This window comes from Mesoplodon densirostris, chromosome 11, assembly GCF_025265405.1.
Source record: "Mesoplodon densirostris isolate mMesDen1 chromosome 11, mMesDen1 primary haplotype, whole genome shotgun sequence".
Lineage (NCBI taxonomy): Eukaryota > Metazoa > Chordata > Mammalia > Artiodactyla > Ziphiidae > Mesoplodon > Mesoplodon densirostris.
In genome coordinates this window covers 10,855,778-10,869,636 of record NC_082671.1, presented here as the reverse complement: position 1 = coordinate 10,869,636, position 13,859 = coordinate 10,855,778, and the positions used below count along the sequence as shown (strand labels likewise).

General features: G+C 38.0%; 1 protein-coding gene across 1 annotated transcript in view; it reads left to right on the top strand.

The window, feature by feature from the left end:
- Window positions 1-13,544, top strand: part of LRP6 (LDL receptor related protein 6) — a 183,878-nt gene extending 170,334 nt beyond the window's left edge. The window contains exons 18-23 of the mRNA XM_060112041.1: window positions 1,121-1,357; window positions 2,040-2,150; window positions 5,861-6,091; window positions 7,740-7,876; window positions 8,533-8,630; window positions 12,159-13,544. Coding sequence (XP_059968024.1) covers window positions 1,121-1,357; window positions 2,040-2,150; window positions 5,861-6,091; window positions 7,740-7,876; window positions 8,533-8,630; window positions 12,159-12,456 — 1,112 coding nt within the window. The 3' untranslated portion in view covers window positions 12,457-13,544. The remainder of the gene's footprint in view (window positions 1-1,120; window positions 1,358-2,039; window positions 2,151-5,860; window positions 6,092-7,739; window positions 7,877-8,532; window positions 8,631-12,158) is intronic.
- Window positions 13,545-13,859: the final 315 nt, after the last annotated feature.

Genomic DNA, 13,859 nt, shown 5'->3' with positions numbered 1-13,859 from the left:
AATTCTACTCAGAAATTCCCAGATCTTCAGATTTTGATGCATTTCATTATACAGTATCGAAAAAAATAACAATATTACCACCAATCTCATCATAAAAATATTTAAGTACTAGGAGTCTGTCAAGTTTAGTTTTGGATATAGGTCTTCCAAAATTATAATTTCTGATTGAAAGTTCCAGTGTTAACAATTTGCCACAGAAGTACAGTGCTCTTGTTTTCCTTGAAATAATTGACTCACTGGTTCATTTTTTTAAAACTTCCTGTCAAATACCCAAGTGCAGATATCGATACTTTATCTGTCAGTTGTTCTTTCACATCAGAAGGGTGTCCCATTTGAGGTTGCGTTTATAGCTCAGAATGCTTTCCCTTAAGAAACCATCATGCTGAGGTATACAACACGAGCTTTATACATGCTTCCCATTTTGTCAGACAGTATTGAGGAGACATGTACTCAAAGAATTGATTTTAATGTAATTAATATTTTTACGGATTCATCAAGAACATTCTTAAATGAAACTGGCTTCCCCAATGCCCCTTACCCCGTATGTATGTGACTATGCAGAATGCAGTGACTGCTCGTACAGTTCGGTGCCATTGCCTTGAATCTGCTAAGGTGCCAAGAGTTTTACCCACCATTCCTTTTGTGGCACCAGTGCAAGTGACATGTTAATATTATTATAAAATAGTTTTTGTCAATACCCTGAAAGAGGTCGCATGTTAGGAACCCGCAGGGGTTTGTGGACCATTATTTGAGGACCTCAGGGCTAGAAAAGTTATGAATTCTAAGGTAACTTTAAAATATTTGGAGGTTGATGATTATAGTGATGATTCCTAGGTTATGTGTGAGATTATAACGGATTGCAAATACAGTAATTCTACTTGAATTATAGTATATGAGAAAACTTCTGCCTTATAGTTTTGCAAGTTAGTGAATCTAAATGAAGTACTGTAAAAATTATATTTCTTCTCTGATTCAGTGTGACACTTTACAGATTTTATCTATTATGAAGTGTTTTGTACATGCTAATTATTAAATGGGCTTCACTCAGGTGTAAATGTTTGTACCTCTGTGTGACTATGATTGTGTTTTTGTCACTCCCCTCCCCCTTGTTCATTTGAAGAACCCCCAACATGTTCTCCTCAGCAGTTTACTTGTTTCACGGGAGAAATTGACTGTATCCCTGTGGCTTGGCGGTGCGATGGGTTTACTGAATGTGAAGATCACAGTGATGAGCTCAATTGTCCTGTGTGCTCAGAGTCCCAGTTCCAGTGTGCCAGTGGGCAGTGTATTGATGGTGCCCTGAGATGCAATGGAGATGCCAACTGCCAGGATAAGTCAGATGAGAAGAACTGTGAAGGTATCTGAAATTCCTAGGCCTGGTTATGGAGTCCTTTTTCAATTAAGTTGTTTGAAATTCAGAGTATTGCTTTGGCTCATTCAGTGGTAGATTTGGGGTTTTTCAAGTGTATTTGACTTTATTATTTCTAAACATAGTAGCATGTTCTAAATTGTTTTAATTCACTTAACATGCTTAAGGTTTATACACGCTAATAAGCTTTGCAAGTTGAGAAATGAGGCCAAAACATTAGACCTTCAGTATGTAAAACCTAGTCCTTGTTTCCAATGAGCTCTCAGTTAGTGGATTTATTTATTACAATGTAAAATAATTTCATATTTTCTTCTTTTATCTGCTAACCTTTAACACAGTAAAAAAACAACCACGACAAAAACAAGAAAAACAAACAAATTCTCTGGAAATTTTTAGTGTCCGGAAATGCATGTAGAATTCTTTAATTCTTGACAAATTATTAGTGAAAGATGAAATTTAGCATAAAGAACAAAATAGGAAATTTTGTGCTGGATTCCTTTGTCTTCTCTTTTCTCTTGACCAGTTGAAATCCCCAGAGAATAATTTGTAAGTTTTCTCTAAAAGTCTGATTTGTTTTTCATTTGCGCCCAGAAAGCACTTTTTGACTTTTGCCAGAGTTTACCTTTACATCGTAGCAAAAATAAGAAAACTATTTGCATTTTTTTCTCAGTGCTTTGTTTAATTGATCAATTCCGCTGCGCCAATGGTCAGTGCATTGGAAAACACAAGAAATGTGATCATAATTTAGATTGTAGCGACAAATCAGATGAACTGGATTGTTGTAAGTATGACTAAAACCTTGTTTATTACTCTTAAGGGAGAATTTTTAAAGTACTTTTCCTTTTCTTTATGTGTGAGGTTCACTTACAACCAATATTTCCTTATTAAGAAACAAGTTATTAAGTTAGTTATTTGTACCAGGGATTTCTTACATTTTATACTTAATAATTTCTTAAAGACAGTAGTTTTCTTATGTACAAAAGTCTTCACAGAAACGTTTAGTAAAGCATCAGAAAAGAATATTATTGTTTTGCCAAAACTAAAGTTAGGAAATTCTCAGTTTAGATATGTAGAAATCAATCAGTGGTCTAAACTTAAGAGTTTCTGAACATTGGTCCGTGTTTAAAATCTCCCATTTTTTTTCTGGGTAATTTTCTACCAGTCTCTCAGTGACTTTAAGAGCTTCCTTAAAATTCAGCCTGAGGATACTTGAGCCACCATACACCCCTAGGTCTAGAGACCTTAGGCTAAATAACCTGTATTTCTTCAGGGTTCATAACTATTGACTAATGTCCTAACATAAAACATATCCCAAGTTGACAAACAGTTCTGAATGGAATTCAGCACAAGCCAGGTCTACCTACCCTGGTTTTGTGGAGTTTAGACAGAACTCATTTTAAAGCTCTTTAATCTTATCAAAGACTTTAAGCTGGTATTTTTACAAAATTCAAATGGGAGACTCACTAAAATTTTTGGAAACTATTCATTTATTCAGCAAACATGTGCTGAATACCTGCTGTGTGCTGAGGATGCATGGTACCTGTACCAGGGTTCTCAAAGCCCTCTGTGGTGGGAGGTAATAGTAAGAAGAGGGATTTTAAAGCCAGGCAGAGATGGATTTGAATTCTAACTTCACCGCTTACCAGCAGTTATTTGCTCTTGTTAGGCCTCAGTTCCTCCATCTTTAAAATGAAGATAATATTTAGCATGGCTGTTGTGAGAAAATTAAATGATTTAATGTATGTAAAACATACAGCTTGGCTCATAGTAGGTACTTGATAAAGGAGTGTGATAAATGATATTAAATGAGCTGTAATAGAGATCTATACAAGGATTAGCACAAAGAAGAAAGTAGTCAGATCTTTAGGAATGAAGATGGGGTTCATCAGGGAAAACGTCTTAGAAAAATGGTGCATAAGGTTGGTGGGTGTTGGTCAGTGAATAGCGTTACTTATGCGGATAAGTGGAGAGATTGCATTCCAGGCAGAGGGACTGTCCTGTCCTGCTCAAAACCAGAGTGAAACAGGCACCTTTGAGAAGTTACATGTCAATTGGACTGCCAAAATACAGGCTCCTGTCTTGAGGGGTGTCAGCTGGAGATAGCATATGTAAAGGTGAGATCACGAAGGGTTTTGCTTTTCCTCTAAAGAGTCTAGACAGTATTCCAGAATAATGGCGAGCCATTGAAAAACTTAAGTGAAGGACTGGCATGACTACATAATTGTGAAAGCTGTAAAGCAGATGCATTGGAGGTGATAAGATTATGGCAGGGGACTTTTTTAGATTGGTTTTAGATTTGAAAATTTTTTGACCACATCAAGAGGAATACAAAGATGTGAGTACACACAATTGAAAGTGTCTACAACAGTATTTACCTATATTGTGTGGAACGCATTCTGAAGTTTTCTGTTTCAAAATGCTGGTTTCAACCCACTAAGTTGTTTTTACCATCTAATGCCTTGCAGCCTATGATTTTAAAATGCTTTGGAGGCTATTGTAGTTCCAGCAGAAGACGGTGGAGGTCTAAATCAAGGGGAGCACTGGTGGTGGAAAGGAGGGAGGGGATAGATTTCAAAGTTATTCCAGAAATAGAATAAAAAGAGTTTGGTAACCACTTAGAGTTGATAAGTCTAGGTTGACTCACAGGTTACCTCACTGAGTGACTGGAGTCATAAACTAGAGTATATGGCAGAGACCAAGAACCCAAGTATCCTTTTGTATCTTGACTGTGGATGTCATGTTTAGCTGATGTAGATTTTTAATTAGTTTATGTTTTGTTTTAAATTTAATTTAAATTCCTTTAATTTGCTACAGGTGCCATCATTTATTTATGATCTGCCTTACCCCTGGAATCTAGGAAACATTGACAAATGATGGTGACTATGAGTCCAGTTTGGATTATGTTGCATTAAAGTTGCCCATTGGGTATCTTACTGTAGCTATTCAGAAAGTTAACTGTATGGGTCTGTAGCTCAAGAGGGAGAGATGGGCTTTTTAGTTTATTAATGTTAGTTACAGCTGAGGCAGTAGACGAACTCTCCCAGGGAGAGTAAGCGGCGGAGGAAAATAGCAGGTGGCAGACAGAACTCTGGGAAGCACCTGCACTTGAGGCAGACAGAAGAGAAGGAAGCCAACCGGAGGAAACAGAACAAATAATCAGATGGTAAAACTGAGAGAGTGGCATCTTGGAAGGATCAGGCATCTTTGAGAAGAAAACAGGAGTCAGCAATATCGAATGTATAGAAATGTCAGTGAGAAGAAGAGTTTATTGACTATGGCAAATGGGAGAACTTTGACCTTTGCAGACTAGTTTCATTGTGGTAGTGAGGACAGAAGTCTAATTTCAGTGAGTTAAGATGTGACCCAGAGACTAAGAACTGGAGATGGTGAGTGTAAACTGTTCTTTCTTGAAGGTTGGCGTTAGAAAGGAATGCCAGTGCACTGAAAAAGAATGAGAGAGATGGGCTGTTGCTCACAAGAACTAAGTAGTCTGTGCCTCAGAGTCCCTAGGTGATAATATGGGACTGGCAGCCCCTACATATTGTGTAACTTAGTGGTGATGTTTTTTCTCATTGCTTGGATTTAATCATAGGGTGAGTTAGCTATGTGGATGGGTTCTTTTGAGGCAAGATGAAGCAGAAGGAAGGTTTTTAAAGGATCTGCAATTGTGAAATATAGTCTGACTATTCAGAATGGAAGGCTTTTTCCTTCTGAATAGAAGGGTAATGCTCTGAATCTGATGAGCCCTTTTGCTATTTTCCTCTACCTCTAATATTGATGCCTCTGCTTCTAAAGCCTCAGATAGCTCAGGGATTCCATGAATATAGATGCCATGGGCATCTCATGCTCTGGCTTTTCTTTCTGAGTCCTCGGGTACTCAAGTATCAGAGGCTTTATATTCCTTGCCCTCAGGCAACTAGACTCCCCCTTAAGGCAGCAGTATATTGGGCCTGAGAGCTAATGCTCATCTGTAGCTTCTACTTTCTCTTCATCAGGCCTAAAGGTCACTTTTCAGACCTAAAATCAAGCTCAGAGCTGATTTTGGCTTCTTTACCATTCCAGGTAAAACATTTGATGACTCTTCCAGGTCCATCCCTTCTGACCCTAAAATTTTCTCTGAAATTCCAAAGTAACCTTATTGATTTTTATGATATACAGAATGAACTAGGATAGATTTTATCTATGTATGTGGTTTTAAGCTTCTTAATGGTGTTTAAATCTATAATTGACACTTTTGTTATTGATTTACAATTATACTTCCCAATGTATTGTTCTATGTCTGTTTTCACTTAAGGATAATTCGTTTTGATTCCTAACAATGACGTTTATGTATATATCCATGGGGCCTGATGTATATGTATTCATAAAAGAGAAAAGTGTTTATGAGTTGTCTTCATTAGCCTCATTCTGCTTGCAAGCCCTCTTCTTAATTACTATGTTGAACCTACAGTTGTGTTTCCATTATATAATTGTACTGCATTCCCATTGTAGATCCAACTGAGGAGCCAGCGCCACAGGCCACCAATACAGTTGGTTCAGTTATTGGAGTAATTGTTACCATTTTTGTGTCTGGAACCATATACTTTATTTGCCAGAGGATGTTGTGTCCACGTATGAAGGGCGATGGGGAAACCATGACTAATGACTATGTAGTTCATGGACCAGCTTCTGTGCCCCTTGGTTATGTGCCACACCCAAGCTCTTTGTCAGGATCCCTTCCAGGTGAGCTGAGACTGATCCATTGAGAATCAAGTCTTGGGTCCTGGCAAGATTGCCATGTTTTCATTATGGAGACAGAATACTGCCTACAGTCTATGTCCACGTAGACCGCTTTGGGTTTAAACAATTATAAGAACAAATGTTCTCTTTTACTTTTAGCACCTTCTCTTTACACAGAAGTCCTTAGGTATGGTTTGGTAGAAATTGCCAAAGGATATAAAGCAAATATATGTACATACAAGCATTTATATATAATACATTTACTGCATATACTGGTTTTCTGGATGTGCTCTACTGAAAATGAATCAACTGGTCATTTGGTGAAAAGAGTCATAAACCACAGTTCTTTAGGTTCACTACCAAGAGACCTCAGTACTACTGAGCCCAGGAATTAAACGAGGCCAAGAAATGGATGAAGATTCCTTTTCAGCAAACAGAGATTTAGAAATACCTGAGTGATAGCAGGGAGGTATATATCATCTTATGTTTTCTCCTAACTTAGGTGATGACAGTGGGAGTAGGTTTTGTTCAAACATAGCCAAGTTGCCAGATGTTCGGTACTTGGGAGAGACCATATTGCTCTAGGGACGTACAGCTTTCTTTTCTTTTTTTAAAAAATAAATTTATTTATCTATTTATTTATTTTTGGCTCCGTTGGGTCTTTGTTGCTGCGAGTGGGCTTTCTCTAGTTGTGGCGAGCGGGGGCCACTCTTCGTTCCTGTGCGCGGGCTTCTCATTGCGGTGGCCTCTCCCGCTGTGGAGCACGGGCTCTTGGCGCGCGGGCTTCAGTAATTGTGGCTCGCGGACTCCAGAGCACAGGCTCAGTAGGTGTGATGCACAGGCCTATCTGCTCCGCGGCATGTGGGATCCTCCCAGCCCAGGGCTCGAGCCCGTGTCCCCTGCATTGGCAGGCGGATTCTCAACCACTGCACCACCAGGGAAGCCCCAGCTTTCTTTTCAATGCATTTTGGTACCCTCAGTGAAAAGAAGCCTTTCTTGTGATGAATATGGAGAAAGAGATACCAGGCCAAGAGCCCTGTGAAAATAAGAACTTATTCTGGCTGTTAACTCGAAGGAAACATGTGATTTTTAAAACTGTTAATGATTCCTTGTTACCATACCTAACTTTGTTAGTGGAATTTGGGAAGTCACTTTGAAAAAATGGAATTTCTTCTTTAGCATTGTAGTTGTGATTCCAGCAACATTTGCATCCAGTAGATAAAGCAATAATCTTCCATACAGTGAGTTTATGCCCTTAAAAATGGGTTGTTTTCCTTTGAGCAGATCTATTACTTAGTCTGCCCTGCTTTGCAGCCTCCACTCTCCACAGTTCTTTCTTTCTCAGATCCTCTAAGAGGTTGAAAACCTCTCAGTTTGAAGAGCTCTGCTTCCATTCTGGGGAAGAGGAAGGGCTGGGAGCTATTCTTGCCCTTGTTCTAGGCCAGCTCTCAGTGGAAGTGTCCACTTCTAGGGAACATTTGTTTCTCTTTTCCTTTAAGTGTTTTCAATTATTATTGGGGAAAGAGGGCATAAATTGTTTTAAAGCCAAACTATTTGACTATTGGTATTTGTAATTCTAGTACTGAATAAAATTATTTCATGCATTTTTATAGACCTTATTCAACTTCAGTATTATCCTCCTTCATTTTAGGAATGTCTCGAGGTAAATCAATGATAAGCTCCCTCAGTATCATGGGGGGAAGCAGTGGACCCCCTTATGACCGAGCTCATGTCACAGGAGCATCGTCAAGTAGTTCTTCAAGCACCAAAGGCACTTACTTCCCTGCAGTAAGCAGTCTGTTTTCCTTTGTTCACTTTGAATACTAAGATCAACAGGATCTTAGATTTTTAACTTATTTAAATGTGGGTACTCAGTGATGGTAATATAAAAAGTTTTTTAGTATAGAATTTAGGTATATAAGGCTCAAAGGATTTACTACCACGTGAGCACTTAGAAATCTTTCTTTAAGTTCACTGTGTAGCAACCAGCATATTTGAAAACACTGACATTAATTTCATATACTGGGTAAAAGTAGAACTATTGAATAGTACCTCCTGAGAGGCTAAGGACCTTCATTCCATGACCTCCCAAGAGAAGAAGCACACCTGGTATTTCTCCTAAGTCAGTAATTTTTCTCTAAACATTTATAATTTTAAAAACTCAAAACCCAGTTGTGCTATACTTAAACCAGTGACTTGTAGATTACAGATTTCCTTCTCATCACCTTGTGCTATTCAGCCATAATGAAATTGTGTCTTGGGGGGTGGAGCGCCACAGTCCTGAAGTACTATTTTAGGTCAAATCTTTGAAACAGGATTGTGCTACTCTTGTAATGGAAAGGAATATGAACAGAGATGAAGGAAAAGAAGTTGAAAAAAGGCTAATAGTCTCTGTCTGGAATAGACTATTCTTATTTCAATAATTTGATTATTTTTCCTTTTAGATTTTGAACCCTCCGCCATCCCCGGCCACAGAGCGATCACATTACACTATGGAATTTGGTTATTCTTCAAACAGTCCTTCCACTCATAGGTCCTACAGGTAATACACATCCTCCTCCAGTATAAATCAAAGTATTTATTAGAAGCAAGTATTCTAGTTGTGAGTTTGCTGTAGCCCTGAATGAATAGATGATGGTCACCAAGAGAGAACAGGCATCTTGTCTTGGTAATGCTGATATTGCCCCTACCACAAATCCTTTTCTTTCAGGGCATTATACTTTTTTAAAATTGAAGTATAGTTGATGTACAATACTATATAAGTTACAGGTGTACAGTATAGTGATTCACAATTTTTAGGGGTTATACTCCATTTATAGTTATTATAAAATATTGGCTATTCCCTGTGTTGTACAATATATCCTTGTAGCTTATTTTATACCTAAAAGATTATACCTCTTATTCCCCTGCCCCTAAATTGCCCCTCCCCACTTCTCTCTCCCCAGTAGTAACCACTAGTTTGTTCTCTATATCTGTGGGCCTGCTTCTTTTTTGTTATATTCACTAGTTTGTTGTATTTTTTAAATTCCACATATAATTGATATCATACAGTATTTGTCTTTCTCTGTCTGACTTATTTCACTTAGCTCAATACCCTCCAAGTCCATCCATGTTACTGCAAATGGCAAAATGTCTCTTTTTTATGGCTGAATAGTATTCCAGTGTGTGTGTGTGTGTGTGTGTGTGTGTGTGTGTGTGTGTGTGTGTGTGTGTGTGTACCACATCTTCTTTATCCATTCATGTGTTGATGGACACTTAGGTTGCTTCCATATCTTGGCAATTGTAATAATGCTGCTGGGAACATTGGGGTGCACATATCTTTTCGAATTAGTGTTTCCATTTTTTCAGATATATACCCAGGAGTGGAATTGCTGGGTCATATGATAGTTCTGTTTTAGTTTTTTGAGAAACCTCCATACTGTTTTCCACAGTGGCTGCATCAATTTGCATTCCCACTAACAGTATACAAGGGTTCCCTTTTCTCTACATCCTGCCAACATTTGTTATTTGTGTTCTTTCTGATGATAGCCCTTCTGACAGGTGTGAAGTGATAGCTCATTGTGGTTTTGATTTGCATTTTGCTGATGATAGCAATGTCAGGCATCTTTTCATGTGCCTGCAGGCCATCTGCATTTCCTCTTTGGAGAAATGTCTGTTCGGGTCTTCAGGGCACTATACATTTTTTAAAGAGAGTCAAAAATGCTGTCTTTTAAAGTATTAAGGTAGAGCCCCCAGGCTTTGGCAGTATTCTAAGGAAGTTACCCCCAAAGTAACTTGATTGCAAAATAGGTTACTGCTGAGGTTAGGTTTGATTGATAGTCTTCAGTGGAATATTGCGATAAAACTAAGGTTGGGAGCGTTTCGAGAACTCTAAATCAGCAGGAGTATTAAGGGAACAGAATTTGAGAAAAGTTGAGAGAAGCTTAAGTTCACCTCTTGCTTACATATGTTATTACAATCTGGAACGAAAAGTTTCTCATATAGTTGCATGGAATAAATCATGACTCACTAAAATAACTGAAATGTATTTGTAAGCCAGAAATGGGGGGATTATGCCTTTGTGCTGATTCGTGAGGCTGTAGAGCATAGGGACGAGCAAGTTAAGTCCTAGTGTGTCATCTTCCGTCTTATTCGAGAGGCCAGCGGGAAGTCCAAAACTTACACTCTCTCGTCACTTAGTGCCCAGTGTTTATTGGCATCCCTCAAGCGCCTGTTGTCTTCGAGATCAGGTGTTTCCTAGCATTCCAGTCAGATTGCCCTGATATATAACCTTATAGATGTGTAGAAAGCAAGTGGAAATTGTTTATAGTATCTCATTCACAATTCTCATTGGATGAGATAGGCTTGGCTCTGAACTGATTGTTTTTATGTTTTATTGTAAATGTTGCTTTCCCTACCACAGGTTTGTTCTAAAAAGCCAAATAGAAAGGCAGAGAATTGAAAAAACGAAAGACCTAAAATTTTACTTTTAAAAAATTAATTTCCTTAAATTGAGTAAACCACTGTTTGGTTCAAGTAAACATAATTGCATCAAAAACAATTCTTATTTAACCATTTCCCACATCTCAAATTAAGCCCAGTTTATTTCTTCAGAGTGAAACTTTTTATCATTTGTTGAAACTTTTGTCTAACTTAAAGTTTGTGGAACTTAAAAGAATTTTGTTAATTCTGTTTCCTTTCGTTCTCTCCTCTTTTTGTTTTTCTCCCATGAAAATGGAATTTGGGCCTTTTAAATGTAGAGCCAAGAAATTTCTCCAAGGCTTGCCACCTGATTGGACAGAAAGATAAGACCTAAAAAATACTATGACATCATGTCAGTACTGGTAGTAAAAATGCTTGAGAACCTGCTTGGCAGGTCATGTAACTTTTGGTCTTTTGCAGCCATTTCTTTTCATACCACTGAGGGCTTACCTCACATGGCTTTTATCCTGAGGTGTTATCTGGCACTCTGTATCGCTAGGTATTTTATAAATGGTTACTTCAGTTTTACACTTGCTCTTGCCCTACTCTTACAGTCATTTTGTCTGATGGGAAAGCATATAAATCTTGATTGAGATAAATATGAAATAAGAGCAGCTTTACTATATTTAGACTATGAATGGTATAAGAAGTTATAGATAGAAGTAGAAATGATAGAAAAGCCAGCAATTTGTCAGCTCTTATTTTCACTAGTACACTTCTCTCTTTCCAGTGCCTTTTTCTTTAGTTAGCCACGCTACAGACTTGACTTAACAGCTATAGGTTACTTGAAAAGGTAGCTTAAAAGGTGTAAAAAATAAATTAGGACTCTGAAATACATATTAGAAAATTCACTGGTCCTGTATGGATACCTAGAATTTATCATTTTGATGTTCAGTTAGAGCCACTCTTATGACAATATGCTTGTCTACATACAGGGAATCAACAATCCTTCCCCCAACCCACAGCAATTTCCCTTTGCTGATAGTAATAATAACGGGATAGATAAGCTCCTTAGGCTGTCTACCAAAATTCAGCCTGGCTTGTACAGTAGTTGAGTTGTAAAGAGAGTGAAGTCTTCAGACATCATTAAATTATTCATCAGGTAAATCATAGATCGTTTAAGGAGTATTGAGAGAATGCTAACGTGTTTGAGTAATATAAGATAATAAAGACCCATTCTTCTCACAGATCATGGAGAGCCAGAAATTGGTGAGGTCCACTATATAGACTAAATCCAAAATGTATAACTGAGAGATTTTCCAAAGATGACCATTAAATACAACTTTGAATAGTTCTTTTTTATTCTATGATACAGGGTAACTTAAAGATACAAGCGCACACCCAGAGGCTAGAATGGGTTCACCTCTGCATTCCCATTCTATCCACTTTTAATTGCTTCTAATCACATTTTATCTACAAATATGAAACACATGCTATCTTCCTCCTCCAATCTGCCATGGAAAACTGCCTCTTGGTTGGTGCAGCCTTAAATTGTAGTAGCTTATCGTCTTGCAGGTGAGGTTTGCGCTTAATACTTCTGTATTCTGATAGAGAAAACCACCTCTCCAGAAGTTTGACTGAGCCTCTCCTGATTTTCTCCCTATGCCAGCTACAGGCCGCACAGTTACCGGCACTTTGCACCGCCCACCACACCCTGCAGCACAGATGTTTGTGACAGTGACTACGCTCCCAGTCGGAGAATAATGACCTCAGTGGCCACAGCCAAGGGCTACACTAGTGACTTGAACTATGACTCAGAGCCTGTGCCTCCGCCTCCCACGCCCCGAAGCCAGTACTTGTCGGCAGAAGAGAACTATGAAAGCTGCCCACCTTCTCCATACACAGAGAGGAGCTACTCTCATCACCTCTACCCACCGCCGCCCTCTCCCTGTACAGACTCCTCCTGAGGAGGGGCCCTCCTCCTCTGACTGCCTCCCACACGAAAGTGTAAACACGAATTCGGTTGAGATCTGGAGGGGGGGAGGGAGCTCTTCGAGAAGGGTGAGGCAGACCATGTACAGATAAAAATTATAAATGGGGTAGGGCATACTGGAGATATTTGTACAGAAGGAAAAGATATTTATATATTTTCTTAAAACAGCACATTTGCTGCTTGTGCCATAAAAATTTGTATAAAAATAAATTTGTACTAAAAGTTTTATTTTTGCAAACTAAATACACAAAGCATGCCTTAAACCCAGTGAAGTGACTGAGTACAAAGGAAACAGGAATAATAAAGGCATCACTGACCAGGAATGTCTGGGCTTTATTGATACCAAAAAAAAAAAGAAGAAGAAAAGAAGAAAAAAATTAAAGTCCATCTCAGAGCAGCAAACTATATATACTTGGAAGTAGCCAAATGGCCTTCATGTTAACTAACATTTGAAGGCCAGCAGATTTAAGAAATGAAAGGAAAAAAAATTAATACTAACTTTGGATAAAGGGCTTTGTTTTCTCTAGGAATCCAACAGTTTTATCGAGGAAGATAGATATTTATAAAAATCCATTTGGGGTGCTGCTGTTGTGGGAGAGATCAGCTGTCTGGTAAGATGCTATGGGGCCGTTGGTTGTGCAAGTCTTCCGTCCCTACCTTAAAACTCACCCCTCTGTCATATATTAATTTTTTCCCCTGGGTGTTTTCACCTTGCTTCCTCCCCTAGCAGTATTGTAGGGTATTTTGCCAAAATACCATAATTTATTCACAGTTCTTTATCTGAGGATTGATAAAATGGAATTTTCTAAATTAAGGTTTCATTTTAATATTTCTACTAGCTCCATACCCCAGTCAGCTTAGCTCTTCATTTGGACTGCTGTGTTCGCATAATGATCAAAGGTTAGACATGTTATTGCTCCTCTTTACTTCCAAGATTGTTTTAATGCTCATTAAAATGTCTTTTTACAACACATATAGAAAATGTTTAAGAGTTACAAATTTAACCATTAAGTTTTTGTTGTAAATTAATCATATATCCTTGCAGTACTTTCAGCATATAATATCACAGTATGAAATCATTTTTATATGTATCTTTCCTAGTAAAACATTTAAATATGTTCCAGTTAGAGACAATCTATTTAAAAAGAGAATTTTTTGTTATCGTTGGGTTTTCCCTTTATTAACTGTTGGTGACATTTTCATGTTCTTTAGGCCAATTTTTCTCAGAATGATCTCTACATACATACCTCTTCTAATGTGTGACATGAGTTTAATATCTTTCTGTTACCTAATGTGAATGTTAGATTTTTTTCAAATTATCCATGAATTATTCTTATACTCACCTCATATATTTTTTATGTGTCTTCTCTCTGATTC